The sequence below is a fragment of the Brachypodium distachyon genome, chromosome 3 (assembly GCF_000005505.3).
Source record: "Brachypodium distachyon strain Bd21 chromosome 3, Brachypodium_distachyon_v3.0, whole genome shotgun sequence".
Classification (NCBI taxonomy): Eukaryota; Viridiplantae; Streptophyta; class Magnoliopsida; order Poales; family Poaceae; genus Brachypodium; species Brachypodium distachyon.
In genome coordinates this window covers 4449038-4476376 of record NC_016133.3, presented here as the reverse complement: position 1 = coordinate 4476376, position 27339 = coordinate 4449038, and the positions used below count along the sequence as shown (strand labels likewise).

The 27339-nt window shown below is 44.7% G+C and overlaps 5 protein-coding genes and 1 long non-coding RNA gene across 8 annotated transcripts; 3 read left to right on the top strand and 3 right to left on the bottom strand.

Moving 5' to 3' along the window:
* Window positions 1-79: 79 nt before the first annotated feature.
* LOC100836033 lies at window positions 80-1982 on the top strand. Its single transcript, XM_003570760.4, has 4 exons — window positions 80-358; window positions 437-691; window positions 793-933; window positions 1497-1982. Exons 1-4 carry the CDS (start codon window positions 356-358, stop codon window positions 1809-1811), a joined length of 714 nt encoding a protein of 237 aa, XP_003570808.1. The 5' UTR covers window positions 80-355; the 3' UTR covers window positions 1812-1982.
* Window positions 1983-2036: 54 nt separating this feature from the next.
* Window positions 2037-5369, bottom strand: LOC106866480. Of its 2 annotated transcripts, none has more exons than XR_002965504.1 (3): window positions 4627-5369; window positions 2462-4524; window positions 2037-2369 (listed from the first exon to the last, which is right to left on the bottom strand). It is a non-coding gene; the product is annotated as an uncharacterized LOC106866480 (long non-coding RNA). The 2 variants fall into 2 exon arrangements; XR_001406851.2 differs by lacking the exon at window positions 2037-2369 and having other exon boundaries at window positions 4132-4524; window positions 4627-4744; window positions 4994-5364.
* A 59-nt stretch (window positions 5370-5428) lies between these two features.
* On the top strand, window positions 5429-10611 carry LOC100836464 (BRCA1-associated protein). The gene is made up of 12 exons (XM_014900241.2): window positions 5429-5679; window positions 5767-5882; window positions 6135-6243; window positions 6338-6452; window positions 7210-7307; window positions 7957-8063; window positions 8140-8386; window positions 8490-8543; window positions 8978-9121; window positions 9227-9291; window positions 9715-9769; window positions 10038-10611. The coding sequence occupies exons 1-12, from the start codon at window positions 5503-5505 to the stop codon at window positions 10209-10211; spliced, it is 1461 nt and encodes a 486-aa protein (XP_014755727.1). The 5' UTR covers window positions 5429-5502; the 3' UTR covers window positions 10212-10611.
* Window positions 10612-11209: 598 nt separating this feature from the next.
* LOC106866457 lies at window positions 11210-12022 on the top strand. The gene has a single exon (XM_014900700.2). It carries the CDS (start codon window positions 11562-11564, stop codon window positions 11829-11831), a length of 270 nt encoding a protein of 89 aa, XP_014756186.1. The 5' UTR covers window positions 11210-11561; the 3' UTR covers window positions 11832-12022.
* Window positions 12023-13952: 1930 nt separating this feature from the next.
* On the bottom strand, window positions 13953-17631 carry LOC100829302 (homeobox protein knotted-1-like 2). Of its 2 annotated transcripts, none has more exons than XM_010235616.3 (6): window positions 17191-17631; window positions 16450-16570; window positions 15018-15208; window positions 14802-14933; window positions 14588-14724; window positions 13953-14497 (listed from the first exon to the last, which is right to left on the bottom strand). In XM_010235616.3, exons 1-6 carry the CDS (start codon window positions 17518-17520, stop codon window positions 14458-14460), a joined length of 951 nt encoding a protein of 316 aa, XP_010233918.1. In that variant the 5' UTR covers window positions 17521-17631; the 3' UTR covers window positions 13953-14457. The 2 variants fall into 2 exon arrangements, with proteins under 2 accessions (XP_010233918.1, XP_003570788.1); XM_003570740.4 differs by having other exon boundaries at window positions 13953-14486.
* Window positions 17632-21130: 3499 nt separating this feature from the next.
* LOC100835852 lies at window positions 21131-26941 on the bottom strand. Its single transcript, XM_010235615.3, has 5 exons — window positions 26367-26941; window positions 24618-24698; window positions 24053-24115; window positions 23893-23952; window positions 21131-21656 (listed from the first exon to the last, which is right to left on the bottom strand). The coding sequence occupies exons 1-5, from the start codon at window positions 26727-26729 to the stop codon at window positions 21501-21503; spliced, it is 723 nt and encodes a 240-aa protein (XP_010233917.1). The 5' UTR covers window positions 26730-26941; the 3' UTR covers window positions 21131-21500.
* Window positions 26942-27339: the final 398 nt, after the last annotated feature.

Below are 27339 nucleotides of genomic sequence, written 5' to 3'. Positions count from 1 at the left end.
AACAGCTTCCCTTTTTGAAATATCCCATCCCAGCACCTACAACGGCAATTAAGGAACATGTTCTTAATGTGATGCACAAAGTAACTACACATACCTATTACTACTCTAACATAAAGCAAGGTGCATTCCATGATAGTTCCATAGATTAAGGAGTCAAATGTCAAAAGCCTAGTAATGCAACTATATAGACCCCTTCTTCTGGTTGATCTAATCCTTCTTAGCTCACTAAGCACCCCACCTCTCATCCTTCATAAGCTAGCTACGCATACTCTCTTCCCCAAAGCTTCCCACTGATCTGCTGTCAACACAGAAAATACATACAGCACCAAAGGGCTTTACACCTACATACACGATCATGGTGAGAACTCAGAACTTCTTCATGCTCTCTTATTCAAATTAACCTTTTAGTGATGCAGAGATTGTTTGAGTTTTCCAGCATCAGCAGGCAACGTGGAAGCCAGCATGGTTAGAGGCTCTCAGCGCAGAGAAGTTCTTCGTAGCATGCTCCTTCCATGAGCATGCCAAGAAGAACGAGAAGAACATATGCTGTCTTGACTGCTGCACCAGCATCTGCCCGCACTGTGTGGCCGCACACCGTGTACACCGGCTCCTGCAGGTGCGGCGGTATGTCTACCATGACGTCGTCCGGCTGGAGGACCTTGAGAAGCTTATTGATTGCTCCGGTGTTCAGGTAATATGGATTATTGTATGCAGTATGCATGGGAGTCCGAGAATTGTTGTCTGATGGTCAAGTTGCATGCATGCTCATAATTCTGTATCTACATGGTGCAGTCATACACGATTAACAGCTCTAAGGTCGTTTTCCTGAAGAAAAGACCACAGAATAGGCAATTTAAGGGGTCAGGAAATATCTGCACTTCCTGTGATAGGAGCCTTCAAGAGCCTTACTTCTACTGCTCTCTGGATTGCAAGGTGATTTATTAGAACTAGTGGTCTACGTTATTCCATGTGATTAACTGAAGTCCGATGGCTGAGAAAATAGTGTTATTATATGCGATAGAATTATGGTGACTGACCAAATGATGTGATTATATCCAATTGAATTATGATGACTGAGAAAATCACAGAACACAATTCATGCTAAATGAGAGAAGCAGCACAATTGTGATGTACTCCCTCCGTTCCATAATTCTTGTCGAAATGTTACATGTATCTAGACGCCTTTTAGGAATAGATACATCTATTTTTGGGAAAATTGAGACAAGAATTATGGAACGGAGGAAGTAGATTATAGAAGGTATAGTTAGAGCACTATCTGACCTTGTTTCTCAATATCCATATCAAAGTATGTAGCTACCGGAAGTATCTGATTAGACAATCAACTCATAGCACTACAAAAACCAAACTGAAAAATAATTAGCAAATCTAAAGAAGTATGCTCAGATAAAAACTAAATGCAATTGTAGCTCACTGTAAGTTTCTGGAAGTACATATGAAACTATATGTCAGGTTCACTCATCTGTATTTCTTTTCAGGTTGAATACATATTACGGAAGAAGAAAGACTTGTCAGCATACTTGCGCCCATGCAAGATCTTGCAGCTTGGTCCTGACTTCTTCATTCCTCATGACGCTGATGATGAGACGACCCACTCAACCCTTGTTGATGTTGATGAGCCTATGGGATCATCAGACTCAGATAATTTGAGCACACCGTACACAAATTTTGTCCGAAAGAAACGGAGCGGACCATATATCTGTGCACGATCTGCAAACCGAGTCTCTGATGATGACATGGCCACAAATATGAGCAGAAGGAAAGGGGTGCCCCAAAGATCACCTCTGTGCTAATAAAAATAAAATAAAATCCATTTTTTTTCACTTCTTTCATGTTCTTTATCTCTTGTACTAAGCTGGTGCACTACTGACAGAATTTTGTCTTGATGGAACCATGTGATTTCAATGTACATCACCAGAGGCAACTGTACCCAAATTCTTCAGGTAGATGCACCAGTTCATATATATGTATGCGTTAATATGGTTCATATTATCACCATATCTGTTAGCTAATTCAAAAATAAAAGCTTTTATTGGTCAGAAACCAAATGCACTCCACAATGGTTTTGCAGGTTATTAATTAAGATTAATACCGAAAAATGAGAGCCGTTATGTTATATTTTTCAATTCTTGACACAAGTAAAACCACTGTAAAAAATCAACACATGAGTTTGAGTATTCAACAACCTAGTCCAAAGAGTGTTTTGTTTTTCCAACTAAGCAAGGAATAAGTTTACGATATTTCCTTTTACCTCCCCAATCTGGATTACAGAGCACTTGTTTTGAAATTGAAGGCAAGCATTCCATTGTGATCGTCATATCTAGCCACAGCTGGAATCAACTGTAGATCTTCTGTAGAATCATGGGCAGTTGCCGATTTCTTTCACCAATTAGCAATTGACCCAAAAGTATTTCATGGAATGGAAGATATACAATTGGTTTACCTTCCATTGCCCATTTCATGCCTACACAAAAACGTCAGGAAAAGGGAACAGGCTTCTTGAGACTATAGCAGTCTCTTGCAATCAATCATATTGGTGCACGACAACCCTGGTGCATCTTGTTTGCTTACATATTGCTTCACAAGGAAGTGTTAAGAACAGAATTAAAAAAACTTTAACCATTGGAAGTTGAGCAATTCTACTTTTACTAATGAAGCCCTCAGTAATGCCTAGTCAGATCACCTCGAGATCAGAATGCAAGGGTTAATATTTTTTGCATGCACCTCGTGATATGATTCGGCGCATATAGCTGGAAAGCTCGGGAAGTGCACTCGTGCGCGTCATCGACTACATATTGTAAGCATCCTAAGATAATCTAATGTCTACTTAAACAGTGAAATCTTTGTCATCCTCCCATGATGATGATTATATAAAAGAAGGGATTGGCCTAGTTACAGGTAAGCGGCCTCTCTCTTCTTGACTTTGACTGGACCCAACCATATTTTTCTCTCTTGGATTTTCTTTTAAGCGTTTTAAGTTTTTAACTGCTGTAATTTCTCAGCACTGTTTGATGGCAGATCTCAAAGTCATGCAAACCATTGTCTTCAAAGTAAATAACATTTTGTGACTTGGTTACATGTGAGTTACAGAAGAACAAATTCGGATGTAATATTCAAATATCAGCTCAATGGTTGTAGTCTTGTAGATGTCTAATGGTCGATATACTTACATTTGGACTGGTATTCGTTGGGACTTGGGAAAGCGAAGCAACTAAATGGCAGCTAGCTGATCATATCATCTCGGTGTTAAGCTAAGTTTTCCCGACCACTCTGATCAGATGAAATGGGTCTTGTACTCTTGCTGAAATTCATGTTGAATTGTATAACTGAGGTAAACATACCTAATATGTTCCAGTAAAATAGCATAACACATTTTTGTATAGCTACTACAAGTTTCATTTCCCAAATGTTCCCAAATTAGCTTACAATTTATATGAGCAGAAAATAATATTGTAATGTAATTCTCATAAATCCTTAAACAGCACTCCATTGTTGACTGGAGCGTCTTTGCATAGAGGTTGTGAGCTCGAAGGATAAAACCTGGACACCAAGAGGCCTAATGAAGGTCATCTCCGTAGTTCACATTAGGTGAGGTCAACCACATGAATTAATCGACTAAAATCCAAGTTAATCGCCTCAAACAGTCAACTAGATTTAGAAATAACAGCATTTGTCTGTTTCTGGGGATGCTCAGTCAACACATTACTAATAACCAAATAACAGAGGATCAACTGAAACCAAATTGGTGAAGATCTCCAGGCATGTTGACTGCAACTGTGGTATGTACATAATCGATCCAAAGTTTTGCGAATAGTAAAACCAGGTTTATAGATTAGATTTCCTCTAATAAATGGCGAGACCATGCCCAGATATGAGATATTGAGTTAATATAATCTGTTATTAGAACCGCTGTTTCAAAGAAAATTGCGTAGTACACTCACTAACAACTAATTTCGAAATGGGATCCAATCTACCATTTTCCGTCATCATTCCCTCTAACAAGAAAGGCCCACGGAAAATTTGTCTATAATCTTACTAAAAAATTGTTCACAAACATTTCGCAATTGGAGCCCATTTCGAAAATTAGTTGTTAGTGAGTGTACTCTGAACATGTAAAATTAAAAGGGATTGTGGATATTGCTTTGATCCGTTGATACAAAAAGCATGTTGTGCCTCTGAACCTTGCTCAGTAAGTAACCAAGACGACAATATGAGCACACATATTCTACCTCCGGATTAGTTGCATAGATTGGTCATAACTGTTCAATTGATATACAAGATAAATTACACTACAGTGGAATTTTTAATATAAAATTCAACAGTTCAGCTAACTCAAACAGTAGAAAAAAGTCAAGCTACCTATCCCACTGACCAGAATGCCTGAATATATATGCTTTTACCCATGGTAAATTTGATGTAGTTTGAACATTGGAATTTCATGCCAATGAGTTGCTGACCTGGAACATGCATGACGCCAAACATACAAGCAGCTGGCTTAACCAAAGCCTGCACATAACAAATGAGCCATTTACAACTTAGAGGTCTAAGCCCAATGGGGTCAGTCCATAATAGTAGGAGTTATGAATACATCAACGTTTGAAGCCCTACCCAGCAAAGACTTGGCTTCCATAGGCTTCCTACCTTCGTGTAAAGTTACACAACAATACTGTGAACACCAAGGCTTGTTCGGATACACTTTAACCCCATTCAATCCCATTCCCATCATCTGGACAGGACAGTGAATTTGAACAAAAATCTCTTTCAGTCCAAAAAGATCGTGTAGGATTGTAATGTACCAACAAGCCAAAAAGAAGAAGGATATATGTATTGAAATCTAATCTATGTCCAGATAATGGAATGCACATGGAAGACCATAACAGAGTAAGCCTGCCATGGCCAGTGATACTCAGAACTAAGCTCATGATTTGAATTCTGACCCTAGACACGTCTCATCCCCATAGGCAGTAACACGCACCGATAGTTCCTTCATGAACATAGTCGACACCACAGAATCCTATAGAACCTTAGCAGTTCGAACTCCAACATCTGGCTTCCATGGATAGCTGCGCTGCATCGCGCGCGACATTAGGTCGAACACTATGCGGGCACCGGCAACCAAACTACCCAGCGCCAAAACAATGCTGAACTGTCCCAACCTTTCCACCAAGCCTAACTGCAGGACAAGCAGCGCAGGGGGGCTGAGCACCGGAGGAAGCGGCAGCGGGTAGCTCGGGCGGCGAGCGGCGGAGCCGCACAGGCGGAGAGGGCGGGCGCGTGCACGGCATTACGCATTTCTGCTTGGGAAATTCGCTTAGCTTATCTCGCGATCGCACGCCACCTCTTTCTCACTGACAGGTGGCCCTAACTCGCCGACTGGGAAGTTTAAGTTTTTTTTTTTGAGGGAAAAGAGCTTGAGGCAGCAGTTTTTTCGAAAACCCCCCTTCTTCGCTTCGTCGCCCTTTGGCTTCTGAATCCTCTCCGGCCATGGCGACCGCCAACGACTCCGGCGATCCCGCCTCTCCTTCATCTTCCACCCGCGCGCTCGAGTCCGTCCCCTTCTCCTCGGGCAATCCCCGCATCGAGGAGACCCGCGGCGTCGTCCTCCTCCACCCTGATCCACCCGCCGCTGCCGCCGCCCCCTCGTTGTCATCTGATCTCCCGGTAAGTTATCCATGTTCTAGGGTTTTGTATTTGTTCGTGTGGAGGGGTTTAGTGACCTCCGTCGCTCGCTCGCGCGCGTGTCTGTAGGTAGGGAGGAAGCCTTGGGTGTGCGTACCGGCCGTGCCCAACCACATGACCTACGCGGACTTCTGCCGCTTCTGCGGCGCCTTCGTCCCCCACATGCTCGAGATGCGCATCGTCAGGTACCTCGCTTTTTCACAACCTCTTGGCTTTACTTTCACTTCATACAGTTGCACATCCTCAGGCCTAAATCGGTTAGCTTGGTCAATTTGAGTGGGTTTGATTGGTTCGAGTTAAGTTGTGTGCGTAGTTTCCTCAATCCCATCATTTATTGTGCTTTATTGGACTTAAAAACATTGAAACTGGACAACTGGGTGTTTGAGTTGCTTTGATGTATGTGCGGATTAGAGTCTTACTTGGTGGTCATAATGTAGGATTGATGGAGCAGACGACCAGTACAGCGTTCTTATAAAGTTTGACACGCTGAGCTCCACCGATAGCTTCTACAAGCACTTCAATGGAAAGCGGTTCTCGTCGATGGAGGTGTGGACTTGTTTCGATTCTACTGGATAAACTTGTTTCTCTGTGACTTTGATAAATGTGTGCCATGATTACTGATTGGAGATTGATTTTGCAGGGTGATGTTTCTCGTGTACGTTTTGTGGAAGACGTGCACTACACTCAATTGATTGAGCATGCCCATAGCTCGGTTACGAGCTCAGCCGAGCAGCCTACCTGCCCAGTGTGTCTAGGTATGTGGAGGTGGTTTGGAGTACTCTAGCTATCTATGAAAATTTAGAATATAATACTCTGTTCCAGTTGTTAGCAAGATGTTTTGAATTCCTTGTGAAGTTTTGTCCTTTATAGAACAACTATAGAATGTTTACCTACCCATGCCTTTTGAATTATAACGTAGGTTACCAAGTATGGTAAAGAGAACACTGATTGGATTGTAAGAATGTTTAAGATGTATACCACATTATTGACCTTTGCATCATCTAATAAAGGCAGGGCACTTAAGTGAAACTTGATTTTGAAGCATGTTTCTTCGCTAGCTCTTTGTTACATTGATGAACTTAGGCCACATTAAGTTGCACCTACTGGTATTCCTGTTGGACATTTAACTACTATTTGATCCGCATAACTACGCATTCTTTTAGCTTGGTATGTCTTATCTCGTTGTTAATCCTGTACGTGCAATTTTGTGATTCTCAATTTCTCATACATATCACTTAATTGCATCCAAATATACGACGCTAGAAACATAAGTGGTTTATTCACCTATGCTATACTGTCATGAAATAGTTCAATTGCTTTGGCAGTGGCTGTCATATGCATCTTTACAACTGTTACATACTCTTCTATGTTCAACTTATGTTATAGAGGCCAGATTCCATGCCTATTTATTTGCTTTGTGGCACATTTGTTTTCTTAATTTTTGCCAAACCCAAGCAATAACTTTTGAGTTCATGTTGATTACATTGTTTATTCGTTTCTATTTTCAAACAGAACGACTTGACCAAGATCCTGGAGGCATTCTTACTACAATATGCAATCATTCTTTCCACTGTTCATGCATATCAAAATGGACAGATTCTTCATGCCCAGTAAGAGCTTAATATGATTACTTGGTTTATGAGCTTCTTTATTTTATATACTAGCTAAATACCTGTGATCATGCCTGCTCCACACCTCGGCTATGCACCACACTTATCTGAGTTCCATCTAGGTTGGCGTCACGCCTCTGCATTTGTTCTCTGCATTCATACTCCACTTTTGTTAGAGGTTTTGTAGGAGGTGATTAAGTTAATTTATGGGCCCCACAAAAAAATATGGGAAAGCTCCAGTTAGTTAAAAAAAATCTGTTTGCTGGAGATTCTTTTAGCTAGTAAGGGGCTTGCCTAACCAACTGTTATATATAGATAGTAAGATAATGAAGAAAAGAATAGTTTACTAACTGCAATTATATTGTTTATATTCTACTAGTTCTGGACTCAAAATTCACAACAAAAATACAAACACCTAACTGTAACATCAACACCTGATGAAATATTTTTGTGACCAAGTTGATAGCATCTCAAATTGTAACACTCAACCACTCTCTTATGTTCAGTACCATGCACAGGAGACCGAGACCAACTGGCTCTATTTGACCCTCATTAATTTTTTGTTTTCCCTTGGTTTAGAAAAATCATGCAATTATTTTTCTATATCACTGCAAAGTACATTTTCCTTATGTTGGGAAGTATCACACAGGTTTGTAGATATTGTCAGCAGCAACCAGAGAAATCCATGTGTTCTATTTGTGGAACTTCAGAGAATCTTTGGATTTGTGTAATCTGTGGTAATGTTGGCTGCGGAAGGTAAAGTATTTTATGTTCACTCTGCAAGTTGCAAATTTACTAGTTAACTTACTAAATTTGATTGGTGGGGTCACAGGTACAAAGGCGGACATGCTATTGAACACTGGAAAGAAACCGAACACTGCTATTCACTTGAATTAGAAACACAGAAGGTTTGGGATTATGCTGGTGATAACTATGTCCATCGTTTGATTCAATCCAAAACAGACGGGAAGCTGGTTGAGTACAATTGCTATGGTGATCATGGAGCAGATGGTATGTGTTCAATATGCAGTGGTGATGCAGGAATGGATGAAGCTCTTCTGAACAGTAAAGTTGAAGCTGTAATGCACTAAGTAAATAATCTTTGTGGAAATTATTAACTATACCATTTTGGTATGTTTCTGCATATCTTCTTTTACAATCTTGTCTTTTCTCTTCTTTTAGATTGTTGAAGAGTACAACGATCTCCTCACGTCACAGCTTGATAAACAAAGAAATGTAAGTCCATATGTTCTTGTGCTTATTTAGTAGATGTTTATTATCAGTTAGGTAACAATGCACCACCTTTAGCTGATCCTTTGTAATTTTGTAAGACTCCTATATCGTACCATATCGTTGCTATATAGTACTTCTACCTCTGTTCCAAATATAAGATGTTCTAGCTTTGTCCTAAGTCAAACTTAAGATTTTTGACCAAGTTTATAGAAAAATCTACTAACATCTACAATATCAAATAAGTATACTATGAAGATATATCATGATGGATTTAACAAAACTAATTTAGAGTGGTAGATGTTTTCTATAAACTTGGTCAAACTTTAGGAATTTTGACTTAGGACAAAGCTAGAACATCTTATATTTAGGAACGGGAAGAGTATTTGATACTGTAACTTAGTCATTTGAATTCTGACTTGGTTTTGGTGCTAATATAGTACTATGAGGCACTTCTGCTAGAAGTCAAAGAAGAGAATGAGAAAGAAATTTCTGCTGCTACTGCGAAAGCTGTGAGCATAAAACTCCAGAAGTTACAGGCAAAGCTTGATAAATGCATTGAAGAGAAAAGTTTTCTTGATGATGTGAGCACTTGAATATTTCTTGAAGCTACGTCTGATTGTTAGAGCTTAAAAGTTATGACCTTGGTAACATATGTACTCATAATTTGTTTTTCTTTTCTTTTATAGATCAATACCAATCTTGTAAAAAATCAGGAGATGTGGATAGAAAGGATTCGGAAAGTACAAGAAAGGTATTTTCTTCATTATCTTTTTGAATTGTAACAAGAACGATAGTTGAATCAATGGGGTTTTTTTTCGTGAAGCAATCCTTTAGTTCTTCCTAGTAGGTTATAGTATAGTGCGATAGGGGAGCAGCGAGCACTTTTACTGCCTGCCATATAACTGCTCATGATGTTTACGTGGGATTGTAGCTGGGAAAAGGTTTTGCACATATTTGTTAACAGGTCATATTCTTTGATTTACCTCCATATGTTCTCATGAGTCATGAGTGATCAAGCTTTTCCCTGGTCTTTTTTTAACGTTTTGTGATACTTTCTTTGGCCACCATCACTTTTGTTGAATTTAAGATCTTGATTGGTTAGAATTCTGAACATAAGTCTCAGTTGTATTTGCTATTTTACCTTTAGTCTGAAAGTGGCTAGATTTTACTTCAGGGAACAAGCTGCGCTCAGATTGAAAGATGAAAAGATTGAGAAGCTGGAGGCGGAGGTTAGTATGGTTAACGTAACTATTGTATTGTTTCACTCGTTAGTTTTCACAAGTTACTTGTAGCCTAATAGATAGTGCCTGTCATCTCGAAACAAGAGGTTAAAATTGGATCGGCACACCGAAACTGAGAATATATCAATAGATATCAGTTGATATTTGATTTGATGAGTGCTTTTTGTTTACTATTTACAACATGCATATTTGTGTTAAAGAGTGATACGCATAATTTTGAGCTTACAACTAACTGTTCCATTGTCCTCTGTGGCAGCTAACAGATTTGATAGCTCATATAGAGTGTCACAACGCTGTGGCAGCTGCTCCTGAGTCAATCGCAAGCGAAATACAAGGGGGCTCCGTTCTTCCCGGGCCATCTGCAGCGTCCTCAAGCAGCATCAGCGGTGGCAGCCCAATACGCGCAACAAGGAGCAGAAAGCGGAATTGAGACCTGCGTACGCTGACTGGCATTTCTTATGAATCGATTTTTCTGAGTATCAGTGTACATTCTTATCCCAATTCTCCATCCTTGGCTGCTGTGTGATAGCCTGATAGGTATGCAAGAGCAAACACTAACATGCATCTGTTCTTCTTCCTTGGCCTCTCCAGTCCATCGTCGTCTATTAATTGACAGTCATGTGCTGCTCATGTGTGCTATTTGCGTGGCTTCTGAAACCAGTAGCCGGTCAAGACTTGTACTTCCTCTGTCCAACAAAAGGTCTCAATTTTGTCAAAATTTGGATATCTAGACATGACTTAGTGTATAGATGCATTTAAATTTGATCAAAGTTGGGACATCCTATGTTGTACGGAGGGAGTATTACATCTCAAATGGTTATTTCTTAGCTGGGGTGCTCCGTGTATACGTTCTATTGTACGGTACCAGTTGATATTCACGTGGAAAAGCTCTCAACTGAGATAATGATGCAGAAGACACGTAGTCGACACGTTCGGACGACACGGCAAAATGATGTATTGAGGCGTACGGTGAGTGGGAACTGAGCGTCGAATTGTGTGCACATTTCTAAATCCAAATGGTGGTTCCAGGAACCGTGACTCTGTAGCTACATTACCGGACGTGTGCTGGATGATTGTGCGAAATCGGCACTTGATCCTTGTCGTTGCCTTGCTTCCGGTGCTGCCTGACGACCCGGCAGTTGAGGCCAAGTTACCGGTCCATCGATACGCGCGCACCAACAACCCCATCAGTACACCGTCCACGGAAACCCCAACCACAAAAAAAAAAGGAAAACGAGTTTGATTTTTTTTTTTTTTGCGGAAAGCTAAACAAGTTCTTGGTTAATGAAGTGGAGGCGGTCATGTAACCTGCTCACCAAGATCAAAACTAAGATTTCAACTCAAGCTGTCCAAAAATGTGGACCGTATATATTTTGTGAGAAGTGAGATGAGCCATGAGGGTCCAAGATATTTCTGATGATCCGGTCAATTTCCAAACTCCACGAGTGCAGCTACGTACAGCTCGCGGTGAAATAGAGAAATGCCCGCCGCTCCAGCTCGCGGCAGCTTCCTCTACACGTACGTGCTGATCGATCGACCCAACGCCTCCCCCTTCACGCCACGCACGTCCTTCTCCATCCTTGTTTAATTTCCACACTCCCTTCCTCCTACTTAATTCACATCCGCCACGCAGCGCTCGCTGAGCTCCTAATTAACATTCCGCCTTGATCAAACACACACGGGCCACGAGGGGCTAGTTATTAGGCAGCGGTTTGATTTGACCGTATCGCCGCTAGCTAGCTAGCTCCCGCGACATCATCCCGTGTGGAAACTGGAAACCATGGAGATGGAGGCCGGCTCGTCGAGCTCGCTGCGGCGCAGGCTGCGTGCCACGGTGTGCTGCTGCTTCGGCCTCGGCTACGGCGGTTACGGCGGCTACCGGGCGCGGCGGGAGGGCGCTGGCGGGGAGTTCCGGTACGACTCGCTCAGCTACGCGCTCAACTTCGACGAGGGGCCCGACGACCTGGAAGACGACGCCGGCGCCGGCCTGCTCTGCCGGAGCTTCTCCTCGCCGCCCCGGGCCCTCGCGCGGACGCCCGCCGCCGCGTAGCTAGCCCTGTGCGTCGGTCCAGTAGAGCTTGTATGTCAGTGATCGACATATTCATATGATTTCCTAGTACGATTGTTTGCGCCGTATCCATATGAGATTAATTAAATTGAATTGAAGACCTTGGTTCATTCCTATTGTGCAACCTGTATCAGATGTTTAATGAAGGATCCAACTTAAGAATTCTGATTCAATACACCCCTCTCTGCTCCAACCAAAACACAAGGAATGATGGACATTAATTAATATTTTCTTCTATTCTTTCCATCTGGCTCCGAACAACACTAGATGTTTTTTATTTTGCCGGAGATTGCACCGGGATCGCGATGAAATTTCACGAGTTTGTAGTAGACACAATTCCGCACAATCCCACCAAAGGGATCAGTGAAATACTTTTTGAGCCAGCAGGAAACATGCGAACAAGTCTGACGTTTGTGCTGTCCCGCACGGCTGTGAGAAATTCAAACAACGCTCGGTGTTTTGCAATTTTCCGGAGATTTCACCGTTGGATCGCTATGAAATTTCACATTGTAGTGTTACACAAAATTCCACACATTCTCACCGAAGGGATCTTGGAAATCTTTCTTGAGGCAGCGGGGAACATGCGAACAATTTGGACGTTTCTGCTGTCTCACAAGGTCGCGAGAAATTCAAACAACACTCGGTGTTTTCAAATTTTCTGGAGATTCCACCGTTGGATCGCGACGAAATTTTAAAATGTGGTATTAGACAAAATTCCGCACAACATAACCGAAAGGATCGTCGAAATAATGATTGGATCAATGGGAAATATGCGAACAAGTCAGACATTCGTGCTGTGACGCACGGCCGCGAGGAATCCGAACAACACTTGGTGTTTTGGAGTTGGCCGAAGATTTCACCGTCGGATCGAGACAAAATTTTACACCGTCATAGTAGACACAATTTCGCACAATCTCACCTATGAAATTGTCGAAATAATATTTTAGGCTGCAAATACTTTGCGAGAGAGAAAGGTGGAAGGAGAAAGAAAAAGATTAGCCAAAAGGAGAGCAAAAGGAAATAGAAAAAAACCGTGTCTACTGAGTTTGGGAGGGGGTTGTATTGAATTAGGCGTCCCAACTTAATTACGTACCGGATGTACTGTGTTAGTTATATATATCGAGATTAATTGATCATCACTTTCTCGGCCGTGAGATTACAGCAGCGGTTAATTTGTACGTATTGTGTAGATTATTTGAGCTGGATTTGGCGGTCAATTCGACTGTGTCGGGCTTTGGATTTGGTGTGGCGAAGCGCTTTCAGAGTGAACGGAGATCGGCGTAGAAAGCTAGCAGGAAATTGGTTGTTAGTTTTGCTAATTAGTTGAGCGAGTCTTCGACCTCTTCTCTTGGGGAAAGCAACGGCAACGTACGGCGACGGCCTGGTGGGGAAATACCGAGAGGACGGAAGGAACTGAGGGAAGATTTGAGATGGATGGATTCCATGGATTCTTGTGAGAGGTGGCGCGCGCCGGCCACATGGTTGGACTAATAAGCGCTTGACCAAGTCCATGCTAGTGCGTTTCACTTCGGTTAGAGTAATTCCAGGAAATCTAATTGAAAGCACGTCCGCTTTTTCGAAGCTTAACGGGCGATCGGCCCTCCTCCTGCTGCGTCGATCGGATATGTGATTAAAAAGCCGAGATGATTGGTTAGAGTATGAGCTTGGCTCAAGTCATTAACCAGTTGACATGTAAGCAAAGATTGAAGTAGACAGAGAAAATGTACTTGCCCAACAAGTGCTTCTACTTCAGCCACCTGTTTTGTGCACAAATAGTGTTAACCGCGGCGTGGTCTTTTCCATTGTTGGGTAGCAGAGTCGACAGTGCATGCGCTGGACAGCTCCAATATACATAGATCACTAGTCATAGATATCCGATCGGATTAAAATGGGTCAGTGAATGTTAAAACATCTGGTGTAACTCTTCAGGCATACCGCTCCTGCGTAGTGATTTCAAATACAACAATGCTTTAAGCTGAAGAGAAGCTTCCTCTTGGTCGTTGAAAGGAAGCAATATACGCCTTTTGAATACGAATGCAATGACATCAATTTTTTGAATACGAATGCAATGACATCAATTTTAAGAACGGAGGGAGAATGAGCTTACAAAATATTCCATAATTGGAGTATGCACATATGAGCTTAATTTAGACTTCCAAATACAGTTTAAACAGAATGGTTTCCCAAGTCGTTTCAGACCAGCGACATCATACCATACCGTACACACCCACAGAACACCCCAGTATGTCTTCAGACTCTTCCTATGATTTTGTTACATGATAAATAGATTACAACACTTCCTGTCAAAAATAAATAGAGCACATAGTTACATACACCGCACAATGCTCCCACCCATTCCTCGGTTATACAATAAGTGCTTACATAAAATCACATTAGCAAACAGTCACACTGTACTTCCAGAGTCACTACCACCTTTCAGTCAACTATTGATGACTTCTTTGCCAAAAGACTGCATCACTGAACTTCCTTGTGAATGGGTTGTCTTCACATCTAGTTGCCCCAGAGGGGGCACACGCGAGAGAGAGAATATACTGCATTCTTCATGATGAAGGTATTGTTTACGTCTAGTGTCTTCTCAGACCACAGTCTACCATGATTGCTCCGTGCCGTCATTACCTGTAACGTTTCTTTTTTTTACATGCATAAAAGGAAGCGATAAACAAGAATGTTGCAAGCTTGTCGGGAAATGGAAAAGTATGATTTCCCCTGTATGATACCTTTTCTTCTTGGTCTTTTCACTAGAGGATGATGCGTTGCTGCTGTGCCAGTTCCGTTTGCGCTGGTTAATGAACCAATTATTGATCTGCTTCAGTTGTAACCCTGTCTCCTGCACCAGGCGAGCCTTGTCGTCTTCCTGGAAAGTTAGGCAAGAATCTTTCATCATGAACAGAAATTAATAGGGAAAAAAAGCTTGAAAATGATGCCACGTACAGTAGGGTATGGCCACTTGGAATGTGCTTGCCACCAAGCTTTCAACGTAGCGGCAGTATCCCCGGGAAGTTTACCAGCTCTCCGCTTTCGCATGATCTCTTCCCTGATATCAACTAGTTTTTCTTTGTACCCCTAGAGGCAGAAAGTGCTGGTCAGTCAACACTCAACAGTACGTCATGAATAACGCTATGAAGTATTTGAAGGCTGCAATTTTACCTGCTTAAGCTCACTCTTCAGCTCATGTCGTACACGTTCAATCAAAGATCGTTCACCCTCGGTCAATATCAGGGGACCAAAGCCCATACCATCTGACCCATCATTCCCATCAAACAAGTTGGTCTCGCTATCCACTTGATTGTCTTCATCATCAGACATGGTTGCCCCAGTGCCTTCACCAGGAGATGCCCCTGCAGGATTCAAGCATAGAAGCACAAACCAGATTTCCATTAACTTATTGATGGAACCCCCACTCAGTCCTTCAGGTTATCCAAAAAAAACAATATACGGTGTAGATTGTACAAGATATGGACAACTGAAGACTGAAGCATCTTTCAGTAACATGCAGTACTACATTCCGGAATGATAAACTGAGGCAAATGCAAAGTGGCATCCATGTCAACATTCCACTATAAATTAGTTAAGGGCTACAACATTCCCCGTAAGCTAGATCAAATCAAAGTGTATTTCATTACATGCTTGGCTTCTTCAGGCATGTAGATGCCTCACAGTCAGGTTCCCCTGAAATTGTCTGCCACGTGAAGCTATGTTGATAAAAACTGCTGCTAAAGCCTCAAACATGACTTTAAAATTCTGATCACAATTGGCATGTGTACAGCACACAAATGTAAAACTATACTTGAAAGCATTTTGGCTGGCAAAGCATCCTAACCATCCATACATTAAAATCGAGGGCAGGAGCTAAGAGTCAGACCTTTCCCACCCAAATACACGCAATACCCAATAGTCAATACTTAATGCATGGGTCCTGATTTATAAATAACTTCAGTAGGTTAAAAGGTAATGTGGCTTCCACCTGTGCACCAACTAGTATACCTAAGAAGATACTCCCTTCAATTCAATTTGCAATGATTATAATTTCCTCACCTTTTTCTAATAATAATAACAAGGCAGTTTTTAGTTTACTACTTTAATGATGTTTTCCTAGATTGCCCTTACCTATCACATCTTCTATCTCCTTTATTTACAAGGATAATTCCATATGCAATTTCCAAGGCATAAGTAATACTAACATATATTATGAAATGTAGGGGACAAGTAAATCTACTTACAGATAACAACAGCAGCTCACAAGCAACTAAGTTAGGCATCTGTCTTCCATTAGTTGGGGATTTCTTAATCAATTAATCATAGGGTTTGAAGGATGGAAAGGTTAGGCATTATGTTACTAGTCCGAAATCCATAGTCCTATAAAATATTCTTTTCACCCCACCCCCCCCCCCCCCAATTGATTTGGAATGCCTTTCCATTTTCATTAATTGGGGTAGTATAATTACTATATTCGCAATTGATACTGTAAACTTTTGTAGACTGATCACAAATTATTGAAATAAGTAACCTATGCAGTGTATATTGGAATATCTCTGCCGCCTTGCTCAATCAATATAAGAAGATAAAAGCTCTGGTTTACCTGTTAGACTCTGTAAAGATTGTTCAAGCTCCCAGCAACCCATGACAGCTTCCATTGCATGAACACGAACGTGTTGCTGGAGTTGTTCTTTAAATGAACAAAGCAGCAATACATAATGTGTCTGTAATCAAATTTAGTATAATTAGAATCCATAAGCAGTGATGCACCAAGGAGAAAATATGATGCTAGATGCCAGCGACATATTAAATTTCCTATAAGATACAAGTTTCAGAAAAGTAGACGGTATCCTAGTCAGGTGGCATAAAAGAATTGTAAATACTCAGTTGCCATAGGCGCACTACTAAAAAAAAATTCAAAGTACACACAGAAATGGGCAATTCATACAAGCAAGCAGATCCATTAGTATGACATTTCATGCTGGCTGAATCAGCGGTTAAAAAAAAAAACCACAAAAAGGTCCAACGGTGCTATATATATTGCTTCGTCAAGTATGCTGTCACTGAGTCGTGAACCTTAGTCTGAGATATGTCCTATCTGCTTTGGTTTCTTATCTTTCAGACAGAGCAAATCGATTAAGCTATTACAGCAGTGTAGTTGTAATAAAACAGCAGCCGCCCATCCTAATTCACCATACATAAAACATCACGAATCCAGTACTACGCTGAGTGAGCCAAGACCTATCCAAACCCTATCCCTGTTCCAACAATTCAGGAGAAGATCTGCAGACCCTAGCAAAACAGCTACAGCACCCAGCAGCAAAGCAGAAGCATGAATACGTACCATGAAGAGGTCGAGCTCCTCGCCCCCGGAGGGCCCCCCGGCAGAGCCGGCGGCGGCGACGAGCGGGGGTGGGCGGGCCGCGATCTGCGCGTCGATGCGGGGGAGCTGGTCGACTGGGGTTGCGACGCGGAGGCAGGCGACGTGGGCCTCCAGCAACCGCTCGTACAGCGGGTGGGCCGCGATGGCCGCCTTCTCCCTCTCCCCGCCCACGCCCACGCCCAGGCCCCCGCCGCCGCCGGGGGAGAAGCTAGGGTTGGGCGACGAGGCGGCCGCTGCCGCCGCCGCCGCCGCGTCCATGGCGAGCCCGTGGTCGGGGTAGTGGAACGACATCGAGTCCTCCGTCCGTCCGTCCCCGGGTGGGCGCGCGGGGGGTGGAGGGGAGGGGAGAGCGGCGCTGGGTGGGGGAAGGCTAGGCGCAGGCGCAACGACTCTCGGCGGTTGGGGGTTTTGGTTGGTGGGGGTGGGGAGCGGAGTGGATGACGGATGGCAGCAGGGTGGGTTGCTGTCGCTGTCGCTGCCCGCAGCTCACGACTGCCTGTGTGTGTGGGGAAGGAAGACGTCGTCAAAGCACCGAGGTATAGACGTGCACTCTACGGAGTTTACTGGTGTCCATCGGCGCCGGCCCGGCACGGCCTACGGCCCGAAAATGGTTTCGTGTTGTGCCGGAACGGCCCACGGGCCTTATATGGCAAAAAGCTGGGCCCAGACTAGTTTCGCGTTCGGGTGGCCCGTTTGGGCTGGAAGGTTCAGCCCACTGTTCAATCGAATTACCGTTTACGTTTTCATTGCAAAAAACTATCGGATTTACTTAACCTCTCGCTCTCTAGCGTCTAAGCCCGTTTCTGACAAAGTGAGTCCACCGGTCAAACCAGCGCGGCGTGCCAACGTGGCCATTGACTCAACAGATGGCCATGTTTCTGACTTTTTCTGCTGACTCTCCCGAAGCTCTCCTGAATCTTCTCTTTCTTCACCCACCCAAACTTCTCGTCGGCCTGTAGAGCCGCTGCTCCGGCCACCGCTCGCCGCTGCGCGACTGGGCTCGCTCTACTCACGTGTCTCGCTGTCGCGCGCCCTGCGCGTGCCCGTCGGGGTGGAGGAGCGGTGCTCCTGTGCACCCTGCGCTCATTCTGCTCGTGCCGCACGCTGTATTCCCCGCGCGCGTCGGAGTGATGGAGGAGGCGTGGTAGAGGCGGCACGGGTGCTGGACTTGGTTGAAGAAATTGCGGCACAGGAGGAGACGGCTCAAGCTCGGCATCCTCGCTGGAGAAGGCGCATGGCCGGCTCGGTGGGGAGAAGGAGAGAATAGAGGGAGAGCACGCTGGCAGGCCTATCTGGCAAGACACGCTAGCCCGACAGTAGGCCACATCTGTCAGAAACGGGTTTAAACGCTATCAAACGAGGGGTTAATAAATCCGATGTTTTTAGCAACGAAAATGTAAATGGTTCTCCGTAATTTACTCTACGAACTGGGACGAGAACTGCGGTCCGACCCTGCGTCATTGAGTCTATTTAGGGGCCGAACTCAGACGGGACCAAAAGACAGTCAGGCCCAGGGGTTCCTATATAGCCAGCCGCCTCTCCCCCAAATCCAAAGTGAATCGAACAGGGGTTCCCCAAAATCAAGTCCGCCCAAATCGCATCTCGTGGTGTGGCGACGAGGAGATGGCCGGCGACGAGCTTCCCCTCAACGTGAAAGATATGGCGTACGTCTCTACTCCGTCTTCAGATGGAGATAAGAGCAAGGACGGATGTGCTTCATGCGACGACATGGCGAAGGAGAAGAACCGTATGCCGGCGGAACTCGTCGATTTCTTCCTGTCCAATTCCAGCTACTACCATATCCCCCACCGCGAGCACGACGGTTTCGTGAGCGCAGAGGCCACGGATGCCTGGAACGACGCGGCCGACTTCTTCAACAAGCTCAGCGTGCAGCTCGCCGAGTCCGATGAAGAACTCCGGCGGGAGAAAGAGGCCAAGGGGTATGTCGAGGTTGACGACAGCTACTTCCAAGACATGGCTGAGGTGCAGAAAGCCAACCGTGCCGCGTTCCTCGAGGCGCAAGCCGACTTCGAAAAGTTTGGCTTCAAGGGAAACCCTGATGAAGAGGACGACTAGGACTACTACGAGGATTGAGGAGTATGAAGATGCTGGCATGGTGCTCAAGATGTCGATGTGGATGGACAGTCAAAATGTGGATCGTGGATATGGATCCGGTTTTTGATCCATGGATATCCACGCATGGATACCCGCTAATTCGTGGAGCGGGTACGGATATCATATTTGATCTATGGATATCCATGAATACTCGGTATTTATTAAAATAAATAAATTACCGACATGTGGATCCACTGCTCGATAGATGCACTCTTCCGTAAGTTTAATCTATTGAGGTAATAGCAATATCTTATTTTTGGATTATTATTATTTTTGTTGAACACAAAGTATATATATATATATATATATATATATATATATATATATATATATATATATCTTAGTAATCCAACGAACTTTCGCATAGTTATGCATATAATTTTTTGCCGTGTAAACTCCGGCACATCTCAAAATTTATCCTGAGTCCGCCACAAATTTGAGTCACTTAATATTGGACGGAAGAAGAATATTGCATGGATATGAATAATTCATGGATACCCGGATACCCGATGGATATGGATATGGATATTGTTTTGCATCCACGGATATTTTCGTGGATGAATAGTTGGTCCGGCGATGGATATGGATATGGATATGGATTTGGTCGACCCGTCCAGACCCGACCCGTTGCCATCCTGACATGGTGCTAATTAATCTGTCTGCAGTACTGCTTAATAATTTACCGAGTTGGGTCTATCTGTGTCTAATCTGTGATGCCGGGCCCGAATTTACCGAGTTCGTTTTTTTTATCTGTGCTTGATGTTACATTATGATTGTTCTTTTTTTTTCTGAAAAAGATGATAACCCTTGCATCTGTATCTATCTATGCAAACACTATTATTCTACTGTACTTTGAGCCTTGAGACGTTCGTGAAGTAAGCACAGTTCAGCTGAATTAATCAGAGCTCATCGTCTGTTTCTGCCGGTCGCCCTCCATATCAGAATTTCCAGGAGCATGTGAAACCACTCCAGCGTGAGAAACATGAGTGCATGAAACCATCTGAGCGTCATCATCTGGCACAGAATTTCTTCAGAATTCAGACTTACATCTTGGCGCTGGAAACCACAGGAAACCATGACGAGATAATTGGGTGCTCCCCAAAACGGAGTTGAGTATGTTCAATTTCCCCATCCCATGATAGAATACAGAATTTCATAAAGAACAGTATACAACTTTACAGACGCCGGCAATTTCATAAAGATCAGTATACAATTTCAGCTGCGTCTGGTCACTTATCGCTCCCTTATTTCTTCGCTGGTTGGTACCATCAGGTTTGTACTTTGGATACCCCTATAACCATCAAAGATCGTTGAAGTGGCTAATTCCTCTAAATAGAAGGCGTTGAGAACAAAGAAATTCTTGGAGCTATGATTTTCCTCTAGCATTAATAGAATTCATAGAATTCATTGGTGTTAGGAAAAACCTCTTGCGGGAAGGTGAGTATGAGAAGCTTTAGTTTATGGTTTCGTTAATGAACCCTTTGTAGCACTAGGGGAAACCCTTTGATCAAATAAAAAAAAATCTATAGACCAGAACCCGTCAATCGACATCCACATGGATGACCTCATGGTCGAGGACGAACACTGACGTAATGTTCAGTCTCATTTATGATGCATCCTGTAGTTTGTGTTCATATCTCATTTGCAATGCAGGGTGCTGATTTGACACTCGGCTATATTTCTACGAAGTTTGTAATTTTCTCTCCACAGAATCCTGGTTGAAATTTCCCGAATATGATTTACAGCCACAAAATAGAGGGAAATTCTGAGCGACAAGTTTCTCCACTCAGTAAACCAACCTGCACGGTTCACTTTCACTGAACGAAATAACATGAATAAATTCATCTGAATCCGCTACACAGTGTGAATCAGTTTGAGCTGTACCTTCCCCCACCAGCTCTATGAAATATAGAAGCACTAGGTAAAGCAATTATCAGATGAGCTAAATTAGTCGTTTTCCGTTTAGCTACAACCTGACCCTGTCACTTAAGACAGTGACACCTGACCCTGTAAATTCTAACAACTTAATCATATATATATATATGTGGCATTCTCTTCTTTCGTGACGCCGCCATGACCCAACCTAGCTAGCCTCCTGCTACCTCTTTTTACATTTTGTTATTTGGTTAGCGAAGCCACGCAAATCTTGGAAGCCCTCAACAATGGACGGCATCAGCATTGTCCTGTGCAGGAAGGTTCAGATCTGGTAGCGCAAAGCTGTCATTGGGGGGCTGCTGATCAATCTGTTGCTTTCCTTTCTCCTCCTTCAATGCGATTGCATTTTGTGAGTTGGATCGCTGCTCTACTCTTGCCTGCACAACGCCGACAAAAGATTTGTTAGATGTGCCTATTGTTTCCCATCACAACACTGACGTAATTATTAGGATGGAAGAGGGGAACTCATATGTACAAGCATCTTTTACAAGAAAATCTGCTATTGCACACAAAAGCAAGGACGCATCAAAAGCGATGCGTGAATACCAAAACAATGGAAAGTGGAGTCAATCATTGAAAAGCATTTGTCCCGTGATCACTCACCCACAAGACTAATAGATGGATAAACCTCACAACTTACTTGGATGTATTTGCATTGAGTGTTCAAGTGGAGTAGTTATTTCTTGCATGTACAGATGTACTGCATGTTAAACTGCAAAGAGTGAATCTAAATACAAAATACCTAGCAAACTTGGCTAATGTACTAGGCATGGGGATGGAGACTCCACCCACATTCTGCCAAAACTGAGAAAAGAAGATGATCACTGGACCCCAAGATCAAGTTGCACTGTCTAGGAATTAATCAGCAGGAAACACACCTCCACATATCAACAGATTTTTTTTTATTAAGAGAAGTTCTGACGGTGCGCATTGAAAATGGGAACCAACAGCCAATTTTCACTTATTATAAGGAGGGACCAGCACATCTTCATATTCCTCAAGACAGAAATACCTTTAAACTCAAGCTGCCCAGTTGGTTGCAATACAGTTGAGCTGGATCAAAGGGCATTAGGTGAGCAGACCATTAGCTACGGTATCATTCTTTTTAGAAAATGGTTCTTTTAATGGTAGTCCAATGCATGCACAAACCATATAAACAAGGTAGGCTGCATGATTGAAATTCCTAGTATTCGTGATTTCTTGGGTGTGCGATGTAGTTGGGGATGTTTTGTATAGGTCAAAGGTAGTTAATTTAAGAACCGTCAAGAGCTTCCAACATCACCAATCTAGTTAGCGCAGACGGCAAAAACCTCAAACTTAAACCCGTGAAAAATATTATTTAAGGAATAGACATTTCTCCCTCTGATCATTGTCATATGAATGTTCACACAATATTAGCTAAGCATTTTCTTTTTAGAAAACGATTATTTAAGCAGTTTACAATTCAATAGACCGTCGGTGAGCATGTGATTGTGAATAAAACAGCCAAGTTCATTTTGATCATTTTGATCATTTATAAGGGCATGCTGTGAAGTTAGTCAGTGACATTTTGGTCATTTATAAGTCGGCGGTAGCAGCAATTATCTGCCTTCATGCCCTTAGTCATCAATTAGGATGCAAATGGATAGTTCAAAGAAAGAAGCCACTTCTACTAGTCAGGACTAGAATCAGGAACGAATGTACGAAACAAAGCAACAGTGAATAAGACAAGGATGGGTTTGGCCCGAAGAAGGAATCCTTGGAGTGAATGAAAATGCTCCTTGTTGCATTAAACAAGTGGACATCACGGCTCATGAGAACCATACTGCATTGTTGTATAGCTAGCCCCAGATAGTTTTTCGAGAACAAGTTTTTTTTCTAACCCGTACTCCTGGCCTGGTTATGTTATGAGTGCCATAGTGAATGAAATCCTAGTGATATTTGAATCAGAATTTTCATCCAGATCTTGCCAAGTGTTCTTGGCAACAGTAACAGGAAAAAGAAAAGACAAAAAAACAAAGACCTGGATTGGCTCTAGTGTTGTCATTAACCTACCTGGATTTTCTTCAGTGAAGGATGCCTTTAATGAGTACTCTTTCCGATCCTAAATTCTTGTCGTGGTATTAGTTCAAATTTGAACCGGAGGGAGTATAACTCTTAATTGGATGTGCAGCAATTAACTAACCAGCCCAATTTTTTCTAAAGAGGATTTCCCCAGAAAAAAGAGATGATACGTCCCAAAAAAAGCATCAGCCTTGCTATCTATTTCTGACAGGAAATGCCAAATGAGATGGAATAAATGACAATAGCCACCAGCCCACCACCCTGTACCTGTACGCACCTATAGCATCTTAGGCGGGCATAGGCATGGCCTGCAGACTAAAGTGCCTACAAAAAGACCAAAGGAACTATATGGACCACTAACTTGGGAGGCTTACAATGCTGTCAAAAAAAAAAAGCTTGGGAGGCTTACAAAGCTCCCTTGCTAGCAATTGAAAACTCAAGACTTCCGCTTTAAGTTAGAAGGAACGGGATAACATTTTCATAAGCCGTTCCGCCCGATAGATACCGTTGGTGGCCCACATACCAATTTGGGAGAGAAAATAAAAAGGAAAAACAGATGTCGTTGCTTACCTCCAGCTTGTCATTTTCCTTCGCCAGAGCGGAGCAAGCTCTCTGCAAGGCCCTCATCTCCTGCTCACAGCCAAAACAAAATCCAAAGCGCTGTTAGTAAAATTGGCAGTCGGATGCTTGAAGGGAAGCATAAAGCAAAGAGTATGCTTATCTCTCTCACCTCATGAAGGCTCCCATTCTCCGCCGTGAGAGAGCGCACCAGCTGCTGGACCTCTGGTAGCCTCTGCATATCGCGGCAGCGACCAAAGTATTAGTGCAAATTAAGCCAGAGAGGCATGAGCGCTAGGCAGACGAAGACCATATGAGAGGGTCGCTACATTCTGAGCTTTTTGGTCACATGCAATCTTGATGATGAAGCAGTGGATCTTTTTGGCTAGTACAGCTTTTGTGACTTTGGGCCTAAGATTCCACTTTACTATTCAGCATCACACCCTTTCAAACGGCAGGGTGAGATGTAGTAGCAGGGCTAGCAGCTGCTGCTGCTTTATTCTAAACTACCACTAGTACAGATATGTGATGTAGTTCAACAACCACCAGAACGGCCCTTTTCTTGTGACTGGCCGGGGTGGCACTAGCCACGCCACCGGGTCTTTTTGCCGAGCGAGACCAGTAAACAAAACGCGTACACAGTCGTTATGCTTTTTTTTTCCCCCACCGCCGGATTATTACACGAGGTAGAGGGGGAAAAAAGTTGTCAAGAATAATTGTATTTTGAAGGAGCTCACCATTTTCTTCCTTTGGCGCTGACCGGTGGGCCGTAGAGGCGGGGCTGGGAAGGTCAACTGTGGCCGTCGGATGGACTCCACCTGCAGCAATGGATACCGCAATTTGTAAGCAACTACACCAATCAATGAGCAACACACACACACATCCAACAAAACCCACACTCAACTTGGAACCCACAGCTGCCCCCCAACACATCACGGAAACAGAATCACACATCAGAGACAAAGAGAGAGAGGGAGAAAACACAACATAAAGCATGCATGCTTAGGAGTAAAGATATTGCCACTGTTTTTAAAATACCAAAAAAAAAAGGTTAAGATATTGCTCCCCATGGCTGCCCTCCCTATCTCCCAGCTAGCCAGAAATACCCCGAACACCAATCACGCAACGGCATGACGAGGCAGGCGAGTGACGAACCATCGGCCGCCAAGATTTCAATAGAGTATTATTTATTTTTTTCGCTGACAGCAATACTACTAGCATCGACCGATATACACACATTTACGTGGCCCATTTTTAGTTAGGCAAAGAACCACATCTGCCGGCCTAACCACCACCCCCGACGCAACGCCATAACGGAACCCCCCCCCCCCCCCCCCCCCGTCGCTATTCGGCAATCGGCGTCCATCCATCCAGCGACAAGGCCACTGCCACTGCCACGGCGGGGCCCGCGCCAAAGGCTCCTCCTCCTTCCGGCAAAAGCCAAAAAAGGAACTGACCCAACCCAATCCACCCAACCGGACACCGGTCGTCGACAGCTGGGGGCCACGGCGGTTCAGGTCCGGCTCCGGCAGGGCCTGGATTATTACTCCGTATTAATTACCGTGACACGCGAATACGCGATCCTCATCCATGAAAGCCACCCACTTGGATCCCGAGTTTTACTAGACTCTCAAGCAGGCTCTTTGACTCTTTGCGTACCATCGGAGGGTGGGGACCACACGCAACACACCCTGCAGGCTCCCACCACACGAGCAATTGCACCGGGGGATAAAGGACGGCGGAAAATGACCGTCCTGCCCCCTCCCCCGCCACGAGAACGCGGAGAGCCGTCGGTTCAATGCGCCCACCCTCCTCCTCCTCGGCGAACCGAAGAGGTAGCTCGGGAGTCCCCCTGGGAGATAATTCCGAATTGATGAAGCTCCGGCCACACCCACCGGCTGCTCTGCGTCTGCGAGTTCCCCTTCAATCCACGGTGGAGTACTAGGAGTCAACTACACGAACAAATCCGCACGCGATTTTGAATACTCAGATCGTGCTCTTCGTTTCATTTGTGCTGGCAATTTGGCGACTCCGACGTAGTAGGAAGCATGCGGGGGAGAACCAAAGTGCTACTAGTCGCGAAGCAAAAGCAATGCGGATCTGCTTGCGAAGCAGGAACAAGGGATGGGAACATGGCGGATGTGCCACGCCAAAGAAGGGCAGTAAAATAAAATATTAGTACTAGTAGTATAGATGATGAGAAGAAGACGAGATGGAACAGTTTACACGCGGTGTTCAAATCATGAAGGGAAGGGATCTTTGCTGCTGGCCGCTGGTGAGTGCTGCTTGCTGACCAGTTTAGGGGCAGTTTTGTCACACGGAACAACAGAAAAATCGGGAAAGGGCAAAAAGAAACCAGGAAAAAAGGCAGAGATAGGAGAGAGAGAGAGAGTCGTGGTGGGGGAGGGAGAAGAACCCAAAGCACATCAGCAGGGGGGCGGCGGCAACCGGTAAGAGAGAGACATATATAAACGGACGAGACGAACCTTCGTCGTCGCCGGCGCGGCGCGGCGGTGCCAGGGCGAGCAGAAGCCGCTGCCGCCGTCCTCGCCGCCGCTGGTGGACGCGCCGGAGCGGAGGGAGGCGGACCCGGCGCTGTATTCGAGCGGGGACGGCGGGCTGGACCGGGCGGCGCACCTCCGCCCCTTCTTCCCCTCCGGCGCCGGCGCTGACGACGGCGACCGGCGGCGCGACCGCTTCCCCCGCGCCACGGCCGGCCAGGACAGCTCCCCCGCCGCCGCCGCCTCGGCCTCCACGCGCTTGCTCCACGGCGGCGTCCACCCGGCCAGGTCGGCCCCGCGCAGCGAGCAGATGATGTCGGCGGCCACCGCTTCGTCGTGGGTAGCCATGGCTCCCCACACCTCCAGCTAGCTACCTTGTTAACCAAGTTAACGCCGCGCCCCGGGAGTCCAGCGGCGAGGCGTACTGGAGAAGCTCGTCCAGAGAGAGAGAGAGAGGGAGGAAGAGGGAGGTGGAGGTGTGGGTGGGGGAAGAGGAGCAGGGAAAGGAATGGGAGGAAAAAATGTGGGGGGTGGGGGGCGTGGAAGGCGAACCAAGGCCCCGGCGTGGTGTGGTGGCTGGCCTTTTAAATGGCGGAATAAAAACCGCGGGCTATAAAATAATCCACCCTCCACACGACACACACACACACACCCCGCCTACGAGAGCTACGGAGCTACCCCCCGCCTCCCGCATCGCCACATCCCAGCACCTATAACTTCCCCCCGCTCGCTGACTTCCTGGACCCACTTTAGCCTAGGACCCACACCGCAGCGGGTGCTACTAGTGCACAGCGTGATGAGGCCCCCCGACCAGGGGGAGCTTAATTTCTCCTTGTCTTCCGCCCCGCGCAGAGAGGGAGGTCGCCCTCGACGGAAATGACGGGGGCGCCCTCGGTGGGGCCGGGCGCCAGGGAGGCGCGAGGCGTAGGACGCAAGGTATAGGAGCGGGAGTGGTGGG

Excerpts from the sequence above, each read along its gene's own strand:
- LOC100836464 (XM_014900241.2), top strand. The coding sequence starts at position 5,503 with ATGGCGACCGCCAACGACTCCGGCGATCCCGCCTCTCCTTCATCTTCC. Across the intron at positions 6,244-6,337 it reads AGCGGTTCTCGTCGATGGAG|GGTGATGTTTCTCGTGTACG; the intron begins GTGTGGACTTGT and ends TTGATTTTGCAG. Across the intron at positions 8,544-8,977 it reads AGCTTGATAAACAAAGAAAT|TACTATGAGGCACTTCTGCT; the intron begins GTAAGTCCATAT and ends GTGCTAATATAG.
- LOC100829302 (XM_010235616.3), bottom strand. The coding sequence starts at position 17,520 with ATGTCGTTCCACTACCCCGACCACGGGCTCGCCATGGACGCGGCGGCG. Across the intron at positions 15,209-16,449 it reads ATCTTTACAGAGTCTAACAG|GGGCATCTCCTGGTGAAGGC; the intron begins GTAAACCAGAGC and ends TGAATCCTGCAG. Across the intron at positions 14,934-15,017 it reads TGAAGAGTGAGCTTAAGCAG|GGGTACAAAGAAAAACTAGT; the intron begins GTAAAATTGCAG and ends TTCTGCCTCTAG.
- LOC100836033 (XM_003570760.4), top strand. Across the intron at positions 692-792 it reads TTGATTGCTCCGGTGTTCAG|TCATACACGATTAACAGCTC; the intron begins GTAATATGGATT and ends TACATGGTGCAG. Across the intron at positions 934-1,496 it reads ACTGCTCTCTGGATTGCAAG|GTTGAATACATATTACGGAA; the intron begins GTGATTTATTAG and ends ATTTCTTTTCAG.
- LOC106866457 (XM_014900700.2), top strand. The coding sequence starts at position 11,562 with ATGGAGATGGAGGCCGGCTCGTCGAGCTCGCTGCGGCGCAGGCTGCGT.
- LOC100835852 (XM_010235615.3), bottom strand. The coding sequence starts at position 26,729 with ATGGCTACCCACGACGAAGCGGTGGCCGCCGACATCATCTGCTCGCTG. Across the intron at positions 24,699-26,366 it reads CCGCGCCGGCGACGACGAAG|GTGGAGTCCATCCGACGGCC; the intron begins GTTCGTCTCGTC and ends CCATTGCTGCAG. Across the intron at positions 21,657-23,892 it reads AGGAAAATGACAAGCTGGAG|GCAAGAGTAGAGCAGCGATC; the intron begins GTAAGCAACGAC and ends GGCGTTGTGCAG.